General features: G+C 43.0%; 1 protein-coding gene across 1 annotated transcript in view; it reads right to left on the bottom strand.

Moving 5' to 3' along the window:
- DUSP22 (dual specificity phosphatase 22) overlaps positions 1-18,532 on the bottom strand; it is a 61,668-nt gene that overhangs the window by 33,619 nt on the left and 9,517 nt on the right. Inside the window, exons 2-3 of the mRNA XM_069958090.1 lie at positions 7,986-8,019; positions 5,222-5,304 (exon numbers count right to left, since the gene is read on the bottom strand). Of these exons, the coding sequence (XP_069814191.1) occupies positions 5,222-5,304; positions 7,986-8,019 (117 nt within the window). The remainder of the gene's footprint in view (positions 1-5,221; positions 5,305-7,985; positions 8,020-18,532) is intronic.

Here is an 18,532-nt window from a genome sequence, read left to right as displayed (position 1 = left end):
AATTCCCTCCCACTGGGGGAAGCCCGGCCGACCTCCAGTGCTTCAGCACCGTGCCGTGGAGGTCAGTGCTTCAGCACCGTGGCTTCCCTGTGTTGGCGCCGATCGATCCGTGGGTTCAGGTTAAAGAGGATGTACCGGGTGGTACATCCTCTTTAAGGGGTTAAAGAGGATGTACCATCAGGTACATCCACTTTAATTTGACCCAGGGATAGAACTGTGCCGTCACAGGAAAACCGGTGCCGCGGTCCTTTTTTTAAACCGCGGCCCGGTTCCTGTGTAGGGCGCAGTTTTATCCACGGGTCCCGGGCTGGAGCTGAAGCACAGGAGGCGGGCCGGCCCGCCCCCAGTGGGAGGAATCCCCCGCCCCTGTATGACGCTGCTCCATTGATTCTAATGGAGCTGCGTCATAGAGGGGAGGGAATTCCCTCACACTGAGGGCGGCCAGGTCCGCCTCCTGTGCTTTAGCTCCGTCCCGGGACCCGTGGATAAAACGGCGCCGTACACAGGAACTGAGCCGCGGTTTCAAAAACGAACCATGGCACCGGCTTCCCCGTGACAGCACCGTTCTATCCCTGGGTCAGATTAAAGAGGATGTACCTGATGGTACATCCTCTTTAATGTGGTGGAATGGTACACTGTTTGCTAAGATCCTCATTTTTTGATATCTACACAGCAGGTTCTTATTGTGTGTATGCCGGGGGTGGGGTATATACGGTAAGCACTTGCACCTGTGGGTTGCTGTTGTACTTTCTGTTGTTTTTTTATTGAACTTTTTGTCATGTGCCTCAAATCATTCCTGAACAATTTTTGCAGTGCAGCAGAGTAGATTACTCTGTGAGAATATAACAGTCACATGAGTGCCAGGACCCAAGGTCACTGCTGAGTTACTGGCAAATGAATTCAAGTATCTGTGTTTAACAGAACTGGGAAGTAGAGATCAGCAAGGGACCTGAGAAGCCTCGGAAAGGGAGTGGTGAGAGATTGAGAGCAAAACTTTATTAAAGAAGCTGTCCATGCTGAGGGGTATTTTTATTGAATGCCTCTCTGTGCAATAAAAATAAAAAAGCATCTATACTCACATGCCCTGGTTTTGCATTGGTGCTTCTCTAATGGTGCCCAGTCCCTTCTGCTCTCTTCTTCTTCCTGGGGTTTGTGACACTTCATTCATTGCCTCCCCAGCCAATGACATACTGCAAAGCTTAGAACTCTAAATTTAAAGCAATGCTGCAAATCTTGCCACCTTCTAGTTAAGCCATTTCCTTAATCACAGCTATGTTTTCTATGCTGCCACACCTTGTCCAGATATAATGTAAAGGGTGACATAACAGCTCTACCAGAGCATAATATTATTTGTAAGCATTACTAATAATAATTATTTATAAGCATTAATAATAATTATTATTTATAAGCTAATAATTTAATGGCAGCATAATTTTGTCAGTGATATCTTTGGTATCTGATAATGTACATAGAGTTTTTTGGTTCACTGACCAGCAAGATGCAATATTCTCTTTACACTAGAGCATCACTGAATTTGCATTCTTGTTGGATGACAGCCAGGAAACAAATCATATTACAACAAAGCTTGTGCATTAGGGAGATCAAAAATGCTAATTATTTTCCTAAAAACACAAACTACATACTCAATCATTTAGAAATGGAATGCCAAGTATTATACATGAGAAAATAAAGGATTTACCTGAACAGACAATTATCATATTCCCACAGGATGTAGAAAAAATGGCCATGTACAGTGGCGTAGCTATAGGGGTCGCAGCGGTCGCCATGGCGGATGGGCCCCTAGCTACAGGGGGCCCGCTGGCCCCCCTCACCACTTCCTGTCACCCTGCAGTACTCCCGAATCAGCTGTGATAATGGCAGCTGGTTCAGAAGAACTGCAGTGAGCTGCTCTATTCTCCTATTCAGGCTCGGACCGGTGTGGGCCCCTTCCCCTTCCTCCCCGATGATGGGTCCTGAGCAGAAGTCGAGCTCCAGGCCGGCTGCACACTCCTGTGACCTGGTCACTTACTGCTCCTATATTGTGAGCTGGAGTTTCAGCTTATTGTATAGAGCAGGGAGAGACCAGGTGTGTGAGCAGGGATGTAGGGAAATATTGTAGTTACTGCTGTCAGGGCCTGACAAGGGGACCTGCTGCTGCTGCCTCACATACTGATATGTGGCTAAAAGAACGGCTCTGTGCAAGACAGCCGAGCCCGTTCTGTATATGGAACTGAAATCATGGCCCCTCCCCCCGCACTCTCTGTGGACTCTCTGCAGCAGCTCTGGGCACTGCTGTCCTCCTGCCTGCCACCCAGGGGGTTCCCTCCATGGGGTAAATAATCCCTTAGGAAGATGCAGAGAGGCAGCAGGCCCCCTTCTCTCTCCTGACCCTCCCCCTGCTATGATGTTAGCCTCCTGCTGCTAAGTATAGACTGGTATACAGCTCTGCAGTCGGTGCAGTATAGGAGGGGAGGGCCTGCAAGCTGTAAGGTCCAGACTAGGAGCAGAGAAAATGGAGCTAGATGGAGACTTTACAAATGGCACCCCCAGCTTTAAGTCCTGCATAAAACTAAGTGTGTGTATTCGTGTCTCTGTCACATGTGTGTGTTTGTGCATGTCACGTGTTTATCTGTGAGTGTGTGAGTACTATAGATGTGAACATATTATACGTGTTTTTATCTGTGTATATATGTCGTGCAGAGTCTTTGGGTCCCCCGTTGAACGCTCCTGCAGTGACCGCCTACTTAGCCGACCACTGACTGAAGTGGGGCATTAATGCGGCCAGTGATTTGCTGAGTAGGCGGTCACTGCCGAGATGTCCGTCTTGCAAGTGGCAGCAGGAGTGGGGACTGGCACCTCGAGAATGCTACAGGAGGACCTGGGGAGCGCAAGGAAGTAGTAGGCAGCTCTCTACTATGTTCTATATAAGGGCAGCAATATATTAAAATCTTTTGAGGGGCGGAGTACCCCTTTTTTATTTTCTTATACTGAGGGGGCACTGTTTAGAGCAGAGATGGGGAACCTTCGGCCCTCCAGCTGTTGCAAAACTACAACTCCCATCATGCCTGGACAGCTAAAGCTTTGCTTTGGTTGTCCAGGCATGATGGGAATTGTAGTTTTGCAACAGCTGGAGGGCCGAAGGGTCCTCATCCCTGGTATAGAGGAATAGGGCCCCTCTATTGTTTGAGGTACTATATGGGGCCAATATCTGAGGACCATCTATAGTAAGGTGTTATATATGGGGATTCAACTACTGTGTGGGGAACTATTATGGGGGTAATTACTGTGTGGAGACCCTTTAAGTTCAAAGGAAACCTGTCAGCCCGGCTAAGGTGGCAGAGCCCTTCCGACCCCCCCCCCTCCCTTAGTCTGCGTCTCTCCAGTTTGCAGCACTACAACTCCCATCATTTCCTGCTGGTAGCTCATGATCGGAGTTGTAGTTTTGCAGTCTCTGTTTCTCCATAATGCAGAACTACAATTCCTATCGTACCCTGCTAGCAGATAATGATGGGAGTTGTAGTTTTCAAGCTGGGGACTCAAAAATTGTGAAACAATGATTAGGGAATGACACAAATTATAGCGGACAGTGGCACAATACATGAGGGGGAGGCAGTGGCACAGTACATGAGGGGGCCAGTGACAATTCATTAGGACATGGTGGCACATCAGGGGGCGTCACCTTAGAGTAAATGAATGCGTTTGATCGGGTGGGATTGGGGGGGGGGGGCGGGGGGGCCCAAGCTAAAATTTTGCACCAGGGCCCATCAGCCTTTAGCAACGCCCCTGGCCATGTACTCTGGTCCCCAACAATGATCAGAATAGAGGTCCTGAGGCACAGCTTTTTTTTCCACTAGTGTTGGGCACATGCCTAGCCTCAGTGCCAGTAAAACTCCTCCTCACCATGGTTGTGCATGGATTTGCTGACCAAATGGTTTGGTTTTTTTTACATGCTACTGCTGATATTTATTATGTATACACCTTGAATTCCTCTGTAAGTTATCTGTGTTTTATGCACACTGGGGCACATTTATCAATGTGTGCCCTGTCATACAACACCAAAAAGGTGGAGATTTTTGTGCTAACCAAATGGTTGGCACCAAAAATCTGTGCCCCTTCTGTGGCGTACATCCCACTTGCCTGATTGGCTGGCAGGGGGGCACGGCAAGGTGGGGAGGAGGCATGGCCTCCTTGCATGCCTAATGGCATGAATCATGGCAGGTGTCCACCTCCGAAGCAGGTCTGGCAAACTTAAAGGGGTTGTCCAGCGATTATCTTTTGCTTTCAAATACACTGATAGTAGAAAGTTATATAGATTTGTATTTACTTCTATTAAAAAATCTCAAGTCTTCCCAACAAGTCAGGAAATGTTTTATTTTCAGTCTGACACAGTGCTCTCTGCTGACATCTCTGGCAGAGACAAGAACTCTGTCTTGGTTTTCTATGAAGCCCTAATAAAAAACCTCTCCTGCTCTAGACAGTTCCTGTCTCGGCCAGAGGTGTCAGCAGAGAGCACTGTGTCAGATTGAAAGTAAAACATTCTCTAAAAATACTACAAAATCCAAACATGTTTATTATGATACTAGAACTTAGCAGGTAATTGTTGCTTTGTTTATCACGTTGGTCTAGTATATTGGCCTAGTTTTGTCCCTTTGGTTACTGTTTATAGGAAAAAAAACAGTCACAAGCTTTGTTCCAATTTCTGTGTAACCATTGTAACTTTGGAATGTATGTGCTACTGTCATCTTATCTGTACATGTTACTATTGTAACTAACAAAATGTTTTGAAAGGAAATCCATCAAACAATATCTGGCCTGGATAAGAAAGTATTCTTCCCAAAGGGTGGTCTTTTGGGGAGGAGTCACTTTATTTAATACAAACAAACTAATCAATGACTGGGATATATATGAGACAGCAAGTGAACAGTCAGTGCATGAAGTTGACCTGCTTGAGGCCGGAAAAATGGGCAAACATAAGAACTTAAGCAACTTCTTCAAGAGCTGAATTGTGATGGCTAGATGTCTATAGCATGTTGTAAGAACTATAATTTTTTTATTATAGTGTTCCTTTAGAATAAGAATATAAGTACGCTAGAGGTATCACCTTACAAACCATGTTCAACAAACCCTTGTCTATAAATTCAGTGTTACTGAAAAGAAGATGTGGAAACATGTGATAAATTATACTTACAAGAGTGATGAAAATACAGTCAGTTTTCCTTACCTCTAACATAGGCCTGGCACTGTCATGTATAGACAATATGTGAGTAATGTTATTCTTCTGGAGCTGTTCAATATCCCGGGCATCTAAGAGAACGCACAGAAAGAATGGTCACTTTCGGCCAGATGAACGGAAATATTCTTGGATTCTGTATCGTTGCTTTAGGCCTAAAGCTCAAGAAGGCTATTCTAAAATTAGGAATCAGATTAGAGAAATGACCTACTTAACCAAATGGAGCTTTGACAAAAAGGGTTACCTATGATTAAGAAATTAGACAGGATTGTGTCCTAGATTTATTAGACAAAAAACAATTGTTTACAGCATTTTGTGAGTGGCATCCATACTTTGGGAAAAAACATATATATATATATATATATATATATATATATATATATATAATTTATTAATAAAACACATCACACTCATTATCTGCAGTTCACACATGAAAATATATTTGTCCTATGTAAACCGTGATTTGATCATTATAATGAGTTTCCTCTTTGTAGCTGTTCCTTCTATGCTTTACACATGGCTATATAGCGACTCTGCTAATAGAGTCTGGCTCAGGCAGACTCTACTAGCTGAGCACCGATCTCACTGAACTATGCAATGTTTTATGTATCTGTATTAACTGTGTTTGGTCTAGGTGGGAAAATAAATGGCAAGTAATTTGATGTCTAGACTACAACTACTACTATGTACTTGCAAATTTTGAAGCTTATAATACACTTGGTTGGCAATATAGTTGAGTGAATCCTAGGAAATACTGGACCTAATGAATCAGCCATCAATTCACATAGTCCTGTAAAAGTAATTCTGTTTTCCAAGTGTTTCAGTTAGGGAAATCTGGCATGAGGAAGTCCAGATATTCATGTGAGACTTCTCAGGGGGAATCAGAACCAGACTAAACATTACAAGACAAAATTAATCAATGGCTGATTCATAAGCTCTTGGTTTGGGTATACTTACTATAGATTACTAAGAAACACTTAGGGGGACATTTATTAAGACTGGTGTACAAGTACGCCAGTCTAAAATTGGGTCTGTTCCCTTTTTCCTAGCTGGATTCACTAAGAGGCGCACGCCAAATGGAAAGTCGGCAGACCCTGCGCAACAAATCTACACCTGCTGATTTATATGATGATTTACGCCTGCGAGCAAAGAAGTGCGAGAGGAAGTCACGCATCCTCTCTACCTTGCCACTCCCCCTCCACCTGGCCATTAGGCAAGTGGGGCATATGGCAGGGGTATGCCAGAGAGAAGGGGCAAATCTGAGCGTTCTCCATGGTGTACGCCCTGTCGGCAGCAGTGATAAATCCCCCCTAAAAGCATTATGACCTTTAAAACTGATTAGAATTCATTCATCTTACAAATAAAGTGACATTGCAAATACATTGCATTATTTGTACTAATCCAGAGTTAGTTGTCATTACAACCCTGGGCTGCTTTCCCAATTCTTCTAGGTAAATGTTTATGCAAAGCTTGTTTCCTTTCTGGGAAGTTCAGGCTTTATACAAGTGAGTGAGCAGTAATCTAATGTAGGAACACTAATGTTGGATTCGAACATCACTGTTCCCTTGTTTCAGCAGAAAATGAGCTGATGCTAGAGGAGTCTGCTAGCAGATTATTTCCCTTGCTCCATAGAGAGTTGAGAGTACATGTTTAAAGGAGAAGTCCGGGAAGGGACATTTTTTTCAAACTTGCGGGGGGAGAGTGTGGGTGAACAAGATAACATGCACTTACCTCCCTGGCTCCAGCGCTGGTGCCACCGATCTGGTCCCTAGTTCCTAGCCGCCTCCTGGTGTAGAGAGAGGACTTGGGACCTAACGTTTCAGGCCCCCTCAGCCAGTAAGAGGCTGTAGCAGTGTCCAGTCTCTGCTGCTGACTGGTTGAGCAGGCCTTATACCATGCCAGGTCCCATCTCCACTCCAGGAAGCAGCCAGGAACTGGGTACCAGAGCGGCAGACTGCGGGTACCAGCACTGGAGCCAGGGAGGTAAGTGCATATTATGTACCTGTCCGGACTTCTCAGGTGTCATGAAATAAAGTATATGTTACCCAGACAATCATACATTGTCATATAATATTTCTACATATTTTACCTATATGATAGTAAGCTAAGTTTAGGCTTCCTTACTTAAGCAGAGAGAGCTGTCCTATCATCATACATATAATTATTATTAGAGCAGTAACTCCAGCACTCAGGGTCAGATGTGTTATCCATTACAGAGATTAACAACATAGCTTCTGTGCTGTTATAGCATACACAGTAGGCAGAAAGCAAATAAGTGGCATATACATAGTGCTAGTTACATAGCCAGGAGCCTCAAAAAACTTCCAAGGATATGCTATTTATGCTAGTAAAAACGTATATGTGAAGATGAACCATCCAGCTGCACGGAGAAGGCTTTTTCAGGCAGATGATGATAGGTGGAATTAACACCAACTAAATTTATGACTAAACTTATACAACAGTCCTGGTGTCAAAGCAACATGAAGAACAGGTTTGCTAAGTATTACTATATCCTGGTCTGTCTTCACGTAAGGCGTACAGTCCAGTATTTATAGCTCGTCTGTTTTGAACGGCAGAAACAAAAATGAAATACATTAAAAATATAATACACCACACAATATACGGCAGACCAAAAAAGGGGCAGGCGCCTCAAGCTCCGTGCAAATTTTGCGCAATAAACTGGAGGTAATCATCTATAGTATTTAAAAACTAAAACAAGAATATAAATAAAACATGAAATAAAAAGTAAACATACCTTTAAAATTACCAATGAATAACCCAGGGAGAATCTGTAGGGAAAAAAAACGCTAATTATTCAGTACACCAAAGAAAAACCACATGCACATACAGAAGATAAGGATGCACTAGGATCACAGGTTATGCCAGGATTAAGGATTACATTTCTCACATCACAATATCCTATTCAGAATGTTCATGTAATGTGTCCAGTGCATGCAATAAAAAGCAGATGCTTATTCGCTGGTCTGCAAAATAGCACAAATCACTCTGCCGCCCATGCACAAGTGGGACTGAGCTACTGATGTGTGACTGGATTTCTCCAAACCCATGTTTTTCAGGAGACTCCAACTTCTTCAGCCACCGGTATTCAAATACAAAACGAATGCACAAAAATGATATTTAGAAAGTTGCTTAATTGTGCATTCTGAAAACAAAGTCATAAAAAATAGTGCAAAGGAGTATATAGCCTTCAAGGTCTAAATAATTCATGAACTATCTTTACAATTTAGCTTGTTGATATTAGAAACACTCTGTGAGCTTGTCGACAAACAAGCTAGGGTCATGAATGGTGCACTTGTTTTTTCACTTCATCAGTGTAGAGTTTAGTAAAGGCTATATGTCAGAATAACTATACATGGTATAGGTCACTTATAGGCTCGCATTGTAGTTTACTAAGCTATTACATGCAACAAACAAGACATACCAATATCTAACATATTGGCTTATGTACCAAAATGTACCAATTTTACAGGTATTTTATTATTTCCACATTATACATTAGATTTTGTAAATCTATGATATTGATTATTTTCTTTACAGCAAAAGTTGGATGCATTTGGGGTAAGTTCCATTCTGCTGGGTTTTTCGATGCTTTGGCTATACTTTATTACTATGTAATATTACGGCAGCCATTGTGCATAAACTGATGACACTGGGAAATAACATGCAAAACCTGGGAAATGTTTCCTTCTGTCTCTGATGATGTAAAACAGATTATATCCTCTAAGGCTGCCCATACTTCCTCTAGCCATAGCAACCATTTAATATTGTCACAACCAGATCAACATACAAGGGAGGAATGCTCACAAACATGCCAAAAGTACAAATGTGACTGCCTGCGGGAGACACCACAAACGCTTTGCAGAACTACATTATTGTTGAGCATAGAGCATCAAAAAGCAATATAAAATAACCTAAATGTGATTTCATGAATTTAAAGGCTCCACATACATTTCCTCAGACCATCAAACTTTGCTGAGCAAGCTGTGTTATACATCTCTGTCGTGCGTACACAGGATGTCTGTGCAGTGTGTGTTGTGTCAGAGGAGACACAGGCCAATGATGGAAATAAAGCTCCAGAACACTGAAGAGGAGAAGTGAGTGACAAAAAACAGGAGCAGACAGGGGTAAGGGCCCTATTCCACCAGACGATTATCGTTCGCATAATCGTTAACGATTAACGATCTCAAACGACCGCTATTGCGAAAGACCTGAAAACGTTCACTCATTTCCATGGAACGATAATCGTTACTTATGATCGTATTTGCGATCGTTTCTTCTTCGCTATTTCTTCGCTATTGTGTTCGTATCTACTGCGAACAACCGAACGACGTCTTATTCAATGCGAACGATTTGCGAACGTTTTGCGAACGAGGAACGATAAAAATAGGTCCAGGTTATATAAAGCGATCAACGATTTCTTGTTCGGTCGTTAATCGTTAACTGCATTTCAACCGAACGATTTTCGTTTAGATTAGAACAATTTAACGTTAATCTGAACGATGATCGGCCGGTGGAATAGGGCCCTAACACTGCCCCTGTGCTGCCACCCATGCCTATGTCAGGAGTGCTGCGGCACAGCAAGGGAGAACAAACGGTCATTGACAGTTATCCCCGCTCAGGCAATTGAGGAACTTCAGCGGCACCAATAGATTAATGGGTAGTCAAAACGGTAGGATGCACATCAGGGGTTCACAATCCCATAACACCAAAGAAATCTAATGTCCAACAGCATCCACAGTAAAAGAAATCCAATTTTTATTCAGCCAAGTGCCATGGATTTCTTCGAAGTTTTCCTCTCTTACTCTGCTACACTGTGCCTTGGCTGCAGCACTAGAGACACAGGCAGCTTCCCCAAGTACGATACCTATTTTAATGATAATATGCGCTTTAACAGACATTAGGAGAAACTTAACAATGCAAGCATGCAGCAGCATCAGTGATATATAACCCTGCCAAGACCAGGTCTTGTGCAACCCTTCCATTGCCAAAACGGAGGGGCCCTGCTGCCAATTACACTTGCCAGTCAATGTATAACTGTTCAAAAACATCTTTGAACTAGATTGTTGCAGTGTGGCTTTGGCACGGATCCTATCCAAAGATAGCTCAAAAGTTGTAATCGGTGGGAGTCTTGAGCCCCCCATCAATTATTAGATAGAGCTAGGAGAAGCATGCAGCATTCCACTTCCCTGAAATGGAGCCTAACTCCTGCAATAAACAGGAATATGTTTGCACAAAGCAGCCCCCAACATGGTTTGCCAGCTTTTCCAAGCCAAACCATAGTAAGAGAAAAAGAGAAAAGGCATAATTAACTCCCCACTTGTTATTTACACTAATTTCAATAAACCTGTTTCTACATACAGTACACCGTTACCATGAACTAGCCCTGCTTGTTCCCCCCCCCCCCCCAAAGTGTATTCATTATTAACCCTGACATCACACACACAGGGCACAGAGACATTATTGAGGCAATAACTGTATATGTATAGCAAATGGGCATGCTTTTTTTTAGGGTTAAAAAAACTGATGCATTTTGATCCCTTTTTTTAATAGCGGAAGTCAATGGGAAGACGGATTAAACCAGTTTTGCACAAATGCATTCGTTTTTTTTCACATAACAGAACAAATTGCAAAAATCCAGTGTGAGACCAACCTTAGTTTTTGTTTAATAAATTAAAAAAAGAAATAAACATATAATATATATATATATATATATATATATATATATATATATATATATAATATATTATTAATAATAATATAATATTATATATATATTATATATATATATATATATGCCCCCCCAGCTAGAATGCTAGGAATTTCAGTTTTAACCCAATGTCACTTCATACTTGAAGGAAACTTCTTGAGCACTGGAGGTGACAACTTGCTTCTATTTTTAACTGACTACCAGGACATAAAAATAGCCCCAAAGTGTCCAGTACATCACTTACTTTACACTGCAACAACCAAAATGAGAGCTACTAAAAATACCACAAAACTATGCAACACCAACTGCAGTGCGGTGGACAGTATGTGCCGCCTCCAACGGTCCTATAACTGCTTATTTATCAATCTGAAAATGTAAAGAGCAGTATAAATGTAGTGTACCCGACAAAAGCTTTGAAAGCTTTGAAAGTTTGGAGCCTGAATGTTCAGCTGCCGCATGCCTCTCTCCTTGCTCTACGTCAATGTGAGCAACACGGCCCTGTAGGCACTTATGCGACCATCTCGATCATGCGACACAGAGCAGGGAGGGAGCTAAGCCTGCACTTCTCCTTTGGCGATGACAATGAGCTACAATAATTGGTATTCAGTATCAGTCCTGTTCTTCCCTATAAACTACACAGCAGGTCTCATGCACACAGAGCACATACCTTACAATCACTTTAAATATATACAATGTAATATAAGCACAGATTTGAATTTTTAATTATTTCCCAAATTAAAAAAAAAGGTCCCATCTGACTTGTTCTTATAAACTGTTCTTTAAATTCTGCAATAAAATGTCACTTGTAGGTGACTTCATTCACTTAGAACAGACATGTCAAACTCTGGCCTGCGGTGCCATTACTTTTGGCCCGCCTAGGGAATCAGTTGATTCCCTAGAGCTGGCCCGCCGATAGGACACTGTAACAGATAATATGTGCGGTCTTCTGGACCGTCCATACTATAATCTGTTGCGATGTGCGACGGGAACCTGTCACCCCTGGACGGCTCCCGAACTCACTCTACCCCTGGATCCGGCCCCTGTACTTATGCCATCCTGCCGGTCTCGCTTCTGACGTTGATCCCGCCGCAGAGAAACTGCCGTCCGCGCAGATGAGCGGCCGGTCGTATCTCCTCTGCAGAATCAGCATCAGGAGCGGGACTGGCAGGATGGCTTAAGTACAGGGGCCGGATCCAGGGGTAGCGCGAGTTCAGGAGCCGTCCAGGGGTGACAGGTTCAGGCCGCAGGAAGATCCGGCTTCTCCTCCTCCTCCTGGCACGTGAGGCAAAGCTCCGTGCAGGAGATAAAGTGCAGGCAGCTGCACCGGAACCGCCGGGCACCGGAGACATGGCAGCAAGAGGACCAACAGTGCCCCTGTCCCTAGGAGATCAGCGGCATTCAGGGCACAGGCTGGCTATAGCATGGGGCACTATTATGGGGGCTGGCTAACTTCATGGGGCACTATTATGGGGGCTGCTAACTTTATGCGGCACTATTGTGGGAGGCTGGATACTATGAGACACTATTGTGGGGGCTTACTACTATATGGGGCACAATTGGGGGGCTAGCTACTATATGGGTCAATATTAGAAGGCTTCTATATGGGGCACTATTGTGGGGTGATGGCTACTATATGGGAAAGTATTGTGGGAGCTGGCTACAATATTATGCACTATTGTGGGGTGATGGCTACTATATGGAACAGTATTGTGGGGGAATGGCTACTATATGGGACACTATTACTATGTGAGACACTAAATAAATAAATGAATAGAAAATAAAAGAAATTGCACTTATGTGTGAGTTATACATTTTGTGTTCTTTGACTGTCTCTCAATCTGTATAGCATGAAGTCACTGTAAAGTTTACTGGTGAGAGATAGTGTATAATAGTTTCACTGGAAAATTCTGATGAAAGAAACTATGGTTTAGGCCACTTTCACACGGCAGTAGTTCACATTAATTTTTGGAAGTCAAAACTAGGAATGAAACCTACACAGAGAACTAATCTAATGTGTTTTGGACCCAGTCCTGGTTTTGGCTTTACGATTACTTATGCAAAATACTGACCCATATTCTGCATTTGAGGTTTTCTCACCTTAGAGTTTCATGGTATACCGAATAGCCATTTCAGAAAAGGGAGAATAATAAGGGTTAGTGCTCTGAGATCACCTAGTAATGCTCTGGTGCATGGTAACTTCTCTAAAAATGAAGATAAAGACATCTCCAAGCTGAAATATCTTTTTGAACAGAAAACTTGTGAGAAAAATGTCTTTTTCCCCCCATGCACCTCTGACTAAACATACAGTTGGTAATACAAATACAAGTCTTTTATTTTTTTAAAAAATCAATTGGCATCAGCATGATTTATCCAATTTCAAACCTCTTTAACCAACAGGACAAAGGTGGACATAATGTTTATATTATAATATATAATGCAATGTATACTGTATAGGGTGTTGCTGTAACAGCTGTCACTGTGAAGACCATATACTGCTATTATCAGGTTTTGCTTATTTTGGTGTGCCTTACATTTATACAACGGTAGGTCTGGTACTAAGTTTACTGTAGAAGGTACTAATGTATTGCGTGCATGAGGCTAGCTATTATAAAGGGGACATCCACTGTTGAACAACAGTTTATATTGGAAGGGTTTGCCTGACCACATGGTAGCTACATCTACAGATCGGTGGGGGTCCCAGACACCCACTGATCACTACTTGTGATGCCAAAAGTTTTTTTTACATGACAGCGACCAGTGATCAGCAGTATAAATGTACCAAAAGCTTGTATGAAATAAAACATACATGTCCATACAGCAGTGGTCATTGGTTTTGGCTGAGTTACCTGGTCCCTACAGCCTATGCATTACATGCTTCTCATTTTCAACTTCAGCTGACAGATGACTGCTAGCTACAAGTATAGAAGCAATTTACATGACTGCTGAACTTTGAGATTATCTCTCTGTATCTACAGTATTGTAAGAAAAAAACAATATAAACTAATTCACAAAAAAAACAATAGTGCATCAAGAAGGAACTGTTGGAACTAAATGAACCTTTATATGTGTGAATGTAATGATGATATATGTAGGTGATTACAATATTCCAGCTAATTTTACTAGGATAAACAGTACCCTGGATATAGCACAAGATACAGTTGGACTTAAGAGGCATACAGGTTCCATATGGCAAATTTAGGCCTGTAGATTGTACACACTTGTAGGCTGCTGAGGCGGGCATCTCAGCTGGTCGCATAAAAGCTCCATTGATGATTTTTTGATAAATCTGGCAGGCCAAGGAAGTGTTGCAATCTGACAGAGACATTCCTGACAGGTATCTGCTGCAATCTGACAGACATTCCTGACAGGTATCTGCTGCAATCTGACAGAGACATTCCTGACAGGTATCTGCTGCAATCTGACAGAGACATTCCTGACAGGTATCTGCTGCAATCTGACAGAGACATTCCTGACAGGTATCTGCTGCAATCTGACAGAGACATTCCTGACAGGTATCTGCTGCAATCTGACAGAGACATTCCTGACAGGTATCTGCTGCAATCTGACAGACACATTCCTGACAGGTATCTGCTGCAATCTGACAGAGACATTCCTGACAGGTATCTGCTGCAATCTGACAGACATTCCTGACAGGTATCTGCTGCAATCTGACAGAGACATTCCTGACAGGTATCTGCTGCAATCTGACAGACATTCCTGACAGGTATCTGCTGCAATCTGACAGACATTCCTGACAGGTATCTGCTGCAATCTGACAGAGACATTCCTGACAGGTATCTGCTGCAATCTGACAGAGACATTCCTGACAGGTATCTGCTGCAATCTGACAGAGACATTCCTGACAGGTATCTGCTGCAATCTGACAGAGACATTCCTGACAGGTATCTGCTGCAATCTGACAGACATTCCTGACAGAAATCTGCTGCAATCTGACAGACATTCCTGACAGAAATCTGCTGCAATCTGACAGACATTCCTGACAGGAATGTGCTGCAATCTGACAGAGACAATCCCTTGCTGTGTGTGGGCGAGCATTATCCTGCTGAAAAAAAAAAACAGGTGGAAACCCTGCCATGTGGCCGCAGGATGTCCCGCACATATTGCTGAGTTGACTACTAGGGGTGACCAACTGTTGTATACGATGGTTTCCAGGTCATCACACCAGCAGCTGGGACAGTAGGTCACTCCACTGCAAAGACAGGATTAAAGCACTTACTATGAGGCTTCCTTACTCAAACCTGATTGTTGCCTGATCCCACAAATAACCTGGATTCATTGATAAAGACAATATGGACCCACTCTGGAGCAGTACAGATTTCTCATTCACTACACTACTACAAACTAAATCGACAGTGGCTGTTTGTAATGGGCAGGAAATGTAATAGGGGCTGTAACACCACATTTCCTTCTGCTAAGTGCCTAAAAATGGCCTGGCAGACAGGAGGGTGTAATAAAGATGCTGCCTGTGTCTGGCTAGTGGACAAGGAAACCATAGGTGCTACTCACACATGTATGCAGGTCAAAGAATGCTTTCTACTGGTGGTATTTCTGGGCCGTCCGGAGCCTGTGTGCCATGTGCATGGCCTCATGTAAGTGTGGTGTCCCACTGTGGGTGTTGATATTCATTACACCCCTCGTAAAAGTCTGTACTTTTCTGTGATTTCACTATAGCTGTTGTATTACTAAAGATGACCACTAGATGTCGCTAGTGTGTAACTAAGGTTTAGAACCTGCACAGCTGAAGTATAATAAAGAGTTATTGTCTGTGTGTGTACCAGAATTTGTTGTCCAGTAGGATTTCTCCTTTCTATCCCGTTTCCCTATTGCACTCAACCACAGCATAGCACACTCGCTGGTTAGGAAGTTAGTCCCTTGGGTGAGGGGAAGTCTTAGCTGAGCTTTGGAGGAGGAAGGATGCAGCTCAGATAGCTCTTCTCAGTGGTTCTACCTGGGCTCTGGCCCTCTGCCAGGTCCCCTCTACAAGTTGGTTCCAAGCCAGTACCCCGCATGGGTAGGACGCAGAACAGCCAGCTCCCACAACTCTCTTTCTTGAAGCATCAAACACGCTGTTTGATGCGCTGCTAAGCCCTTCAGGAGAGGACCAGCCTACAGATAACCTCAACCCACGCCGAGGAATAGGAGTCAGTACAGTGCAGGACAATCTCCGCAGAAAAGCCAAAGAGCTAGAAACTGATCCAGGTGGAGCAAAGTTACGTAAAGTCTATGAACTCCATCTCGCAGCGCGGGTGTACTTAGGAAATCCTAACCATTCCGCTCATCCTAGGTAACAGGGTCTGGGGCCTGTATCACCCATCAGCACGGTTCAGCCAAAGCTAGTGGGCAGAAAGCAGTGTGATGACTTTAGGAAAGGTCAAAACGTAGGCACAGGTTGTTTCTTCTTCTTTTACAAGTATTCTTCTAAGCACTCCAACCTCCTGGCAGAGCACATTACTAATTGGGTTGAGACTCTCATGGCACCCTCCTCTCTACTACCTCAGTACAACCTTATCAACTCTACTATATTCTTCTCAGCACTTATTCTACAGATCTGGTGGTTTCTATGTATGTGTATTTATTGGAACTGTATGAAGTGTACCTGAAGATTCGTTGTATTACTTGCTGCACATTGACGAGTAGTAAACCAAGTCAAAGGCCCGGCTGTATCCCGGCCATCCACCTCCAGAAGTGGTGTCACACTTTCACCTAGCAAGTGACCGGCCGTCCCACCACTATAACATTGTCTGGGAGCTCACCGCATAAGCACTGCTGCCAACTTAGAATGGTAGGCAATTTGTCAAAATGACCATTCTGCAGCTGACAATTGATGCATCCCCTCTTAAAGTCTGTCAGCCGGGCAGAATATCTTCAAAGGGGTATTCCACTCAAACTGCAGTTTTTGTTGCTGCCCTTGGGGAGAACATAGCAAACAGCCCATTCTTACCTTTCATCAGTCCTCGATACCCTCCTATGTCATCGTTGGGTCCCCGGGTGAACGATCCCACCTCCACTTCTGAGACGGACTCATCTGGCGGTGACAGTCTGCTTAGCCAATCAATGCTGTCCAATCAGTTATTGGCTGAGCGAGCTGTCACTGCCAGACGAGACTGTCTCAGAAGTGGAGGTGGGATTGTTCAGCCAGGGACCCAAAGATGATAGAGGAGGATACCAGGGGAGCAATGAAAGGTAAGATTAGGCTGTTTGTTATGTTCTCCCCAAGACTAGCGACATATTAAAACTTCAATTTCAGTGGAATATCCCTTTAAGTACACTGTAAATGTACTAGCAGTCAATAATCTGGCACCACAAGGTGCACTACCCAAAAATAGCCAGAACACTTTATAGGGCAATGGGGGAAGCACTTTGACTCCCTCTTGTGGCAAGACTCAGTGTCTAATCAAACCACGCCTGGAGTCATCTACACATCTGCCAGAGACATAACTGCATGCTGAGTCCTGCAGCAACCTAATGGTGCCTTTACACAGAAAGATTTATCTGGCAGATTTTTGAAGCCAAGGCCAGGAATGGATTTGCAAAGAGGAGACATTTCAGTCTTTCCTTTATGACCTGTTCTCTGTGTATAGTCTGTTCTTGGCTTTGGCTTCAAAAATCAAATAAATCTCTCTGTGTAAAACCACCCAAACTTTTATCTATTTTTTTAATTGTCAGAGAGTGTATAATGGTTGGATCACTGTCCCAATGAGCTACTGGTTCCTTGGTGGATCTTGATGTCCAGTGCTACACTTGCTAACCTTACCTGGACTCATGCCTCTTATAATAATATATTATTATATATGTTCCTCAAGTCAGTACAATTACGACAATTTGTTACTTGTATAACTTTTATTTTATTTGATGGTTTTTAAAAAATTAAAACCTTTTTAAAAAAAATATGTTCCTTGAAAATTGCTCTATTCCCATGCTTATAACGCTTAACGCTTTTATCCTTTGGTCTATGGGACTGCGTGCGGTGTCATTTTTTGCACCATGATGTGTTCTTTCTATCGGTACCTTGTTTGCGTAATGTGACTTTTTGATCGCTTTTTATTACAATTTTTCTAGATTTGATGCGACCAAAAATGCACAATTTAGCATTTTGGAATTTTTTTTGCACTTACGGCGTTTACCATGCGAGATCGTGAATGTGATAATTTAATAGTTCAGGTGATTATGCATGAGGTGATACCAAACATGTTTATTTATTTTTATTTATAAAAATGGGAAAAGGGGGGTGATTCAAACTATTAGGGGAGTTTTTTTTTTATTAATTTAAAAAAAAACAATTTTCTTCACACACATACTAGAAGTCCCCCTGGGAGACTTCTAGTATCACTACACTGATCTCTCATTGAGATCTATGCATTATAGATATGCTGCATAGATCAATGAGATCAGTGTTCTATTGCTCTCGGCTGCTGCAGCTGAGAACAATAGAATGCCAAGCTGGGGTTGGGTTGGGACAAGATGCGGGATCGCTCCTCCGTAATCACGCTGCGGGTAGGGTGATCCCCCCACTAGACCACCATGGATGGGGTAAAAAAGGCATGTCAACTTTG

The sequence above is a fragment of the Dendropsophus ebraccatus genome, chromosome 2 (assembly GCF_027789765.1).
Source record: "Dendropsophus ebraccatus isolate aDenEbr1 chromosome 2, aDenEbr1.pat, whole genome shotgun sequence".
NCBI lineage: Eukaryota > Metazoa > Chordata > Amphibia > Anura > Hylidae > Dendropsophus > Dendropsophus ebraccatus.
The sequence above is the reverse complement of the archived record's forward strand: the minus strand, read 5'-3'. Positions and strand labels throughout refer to the sequence as shown.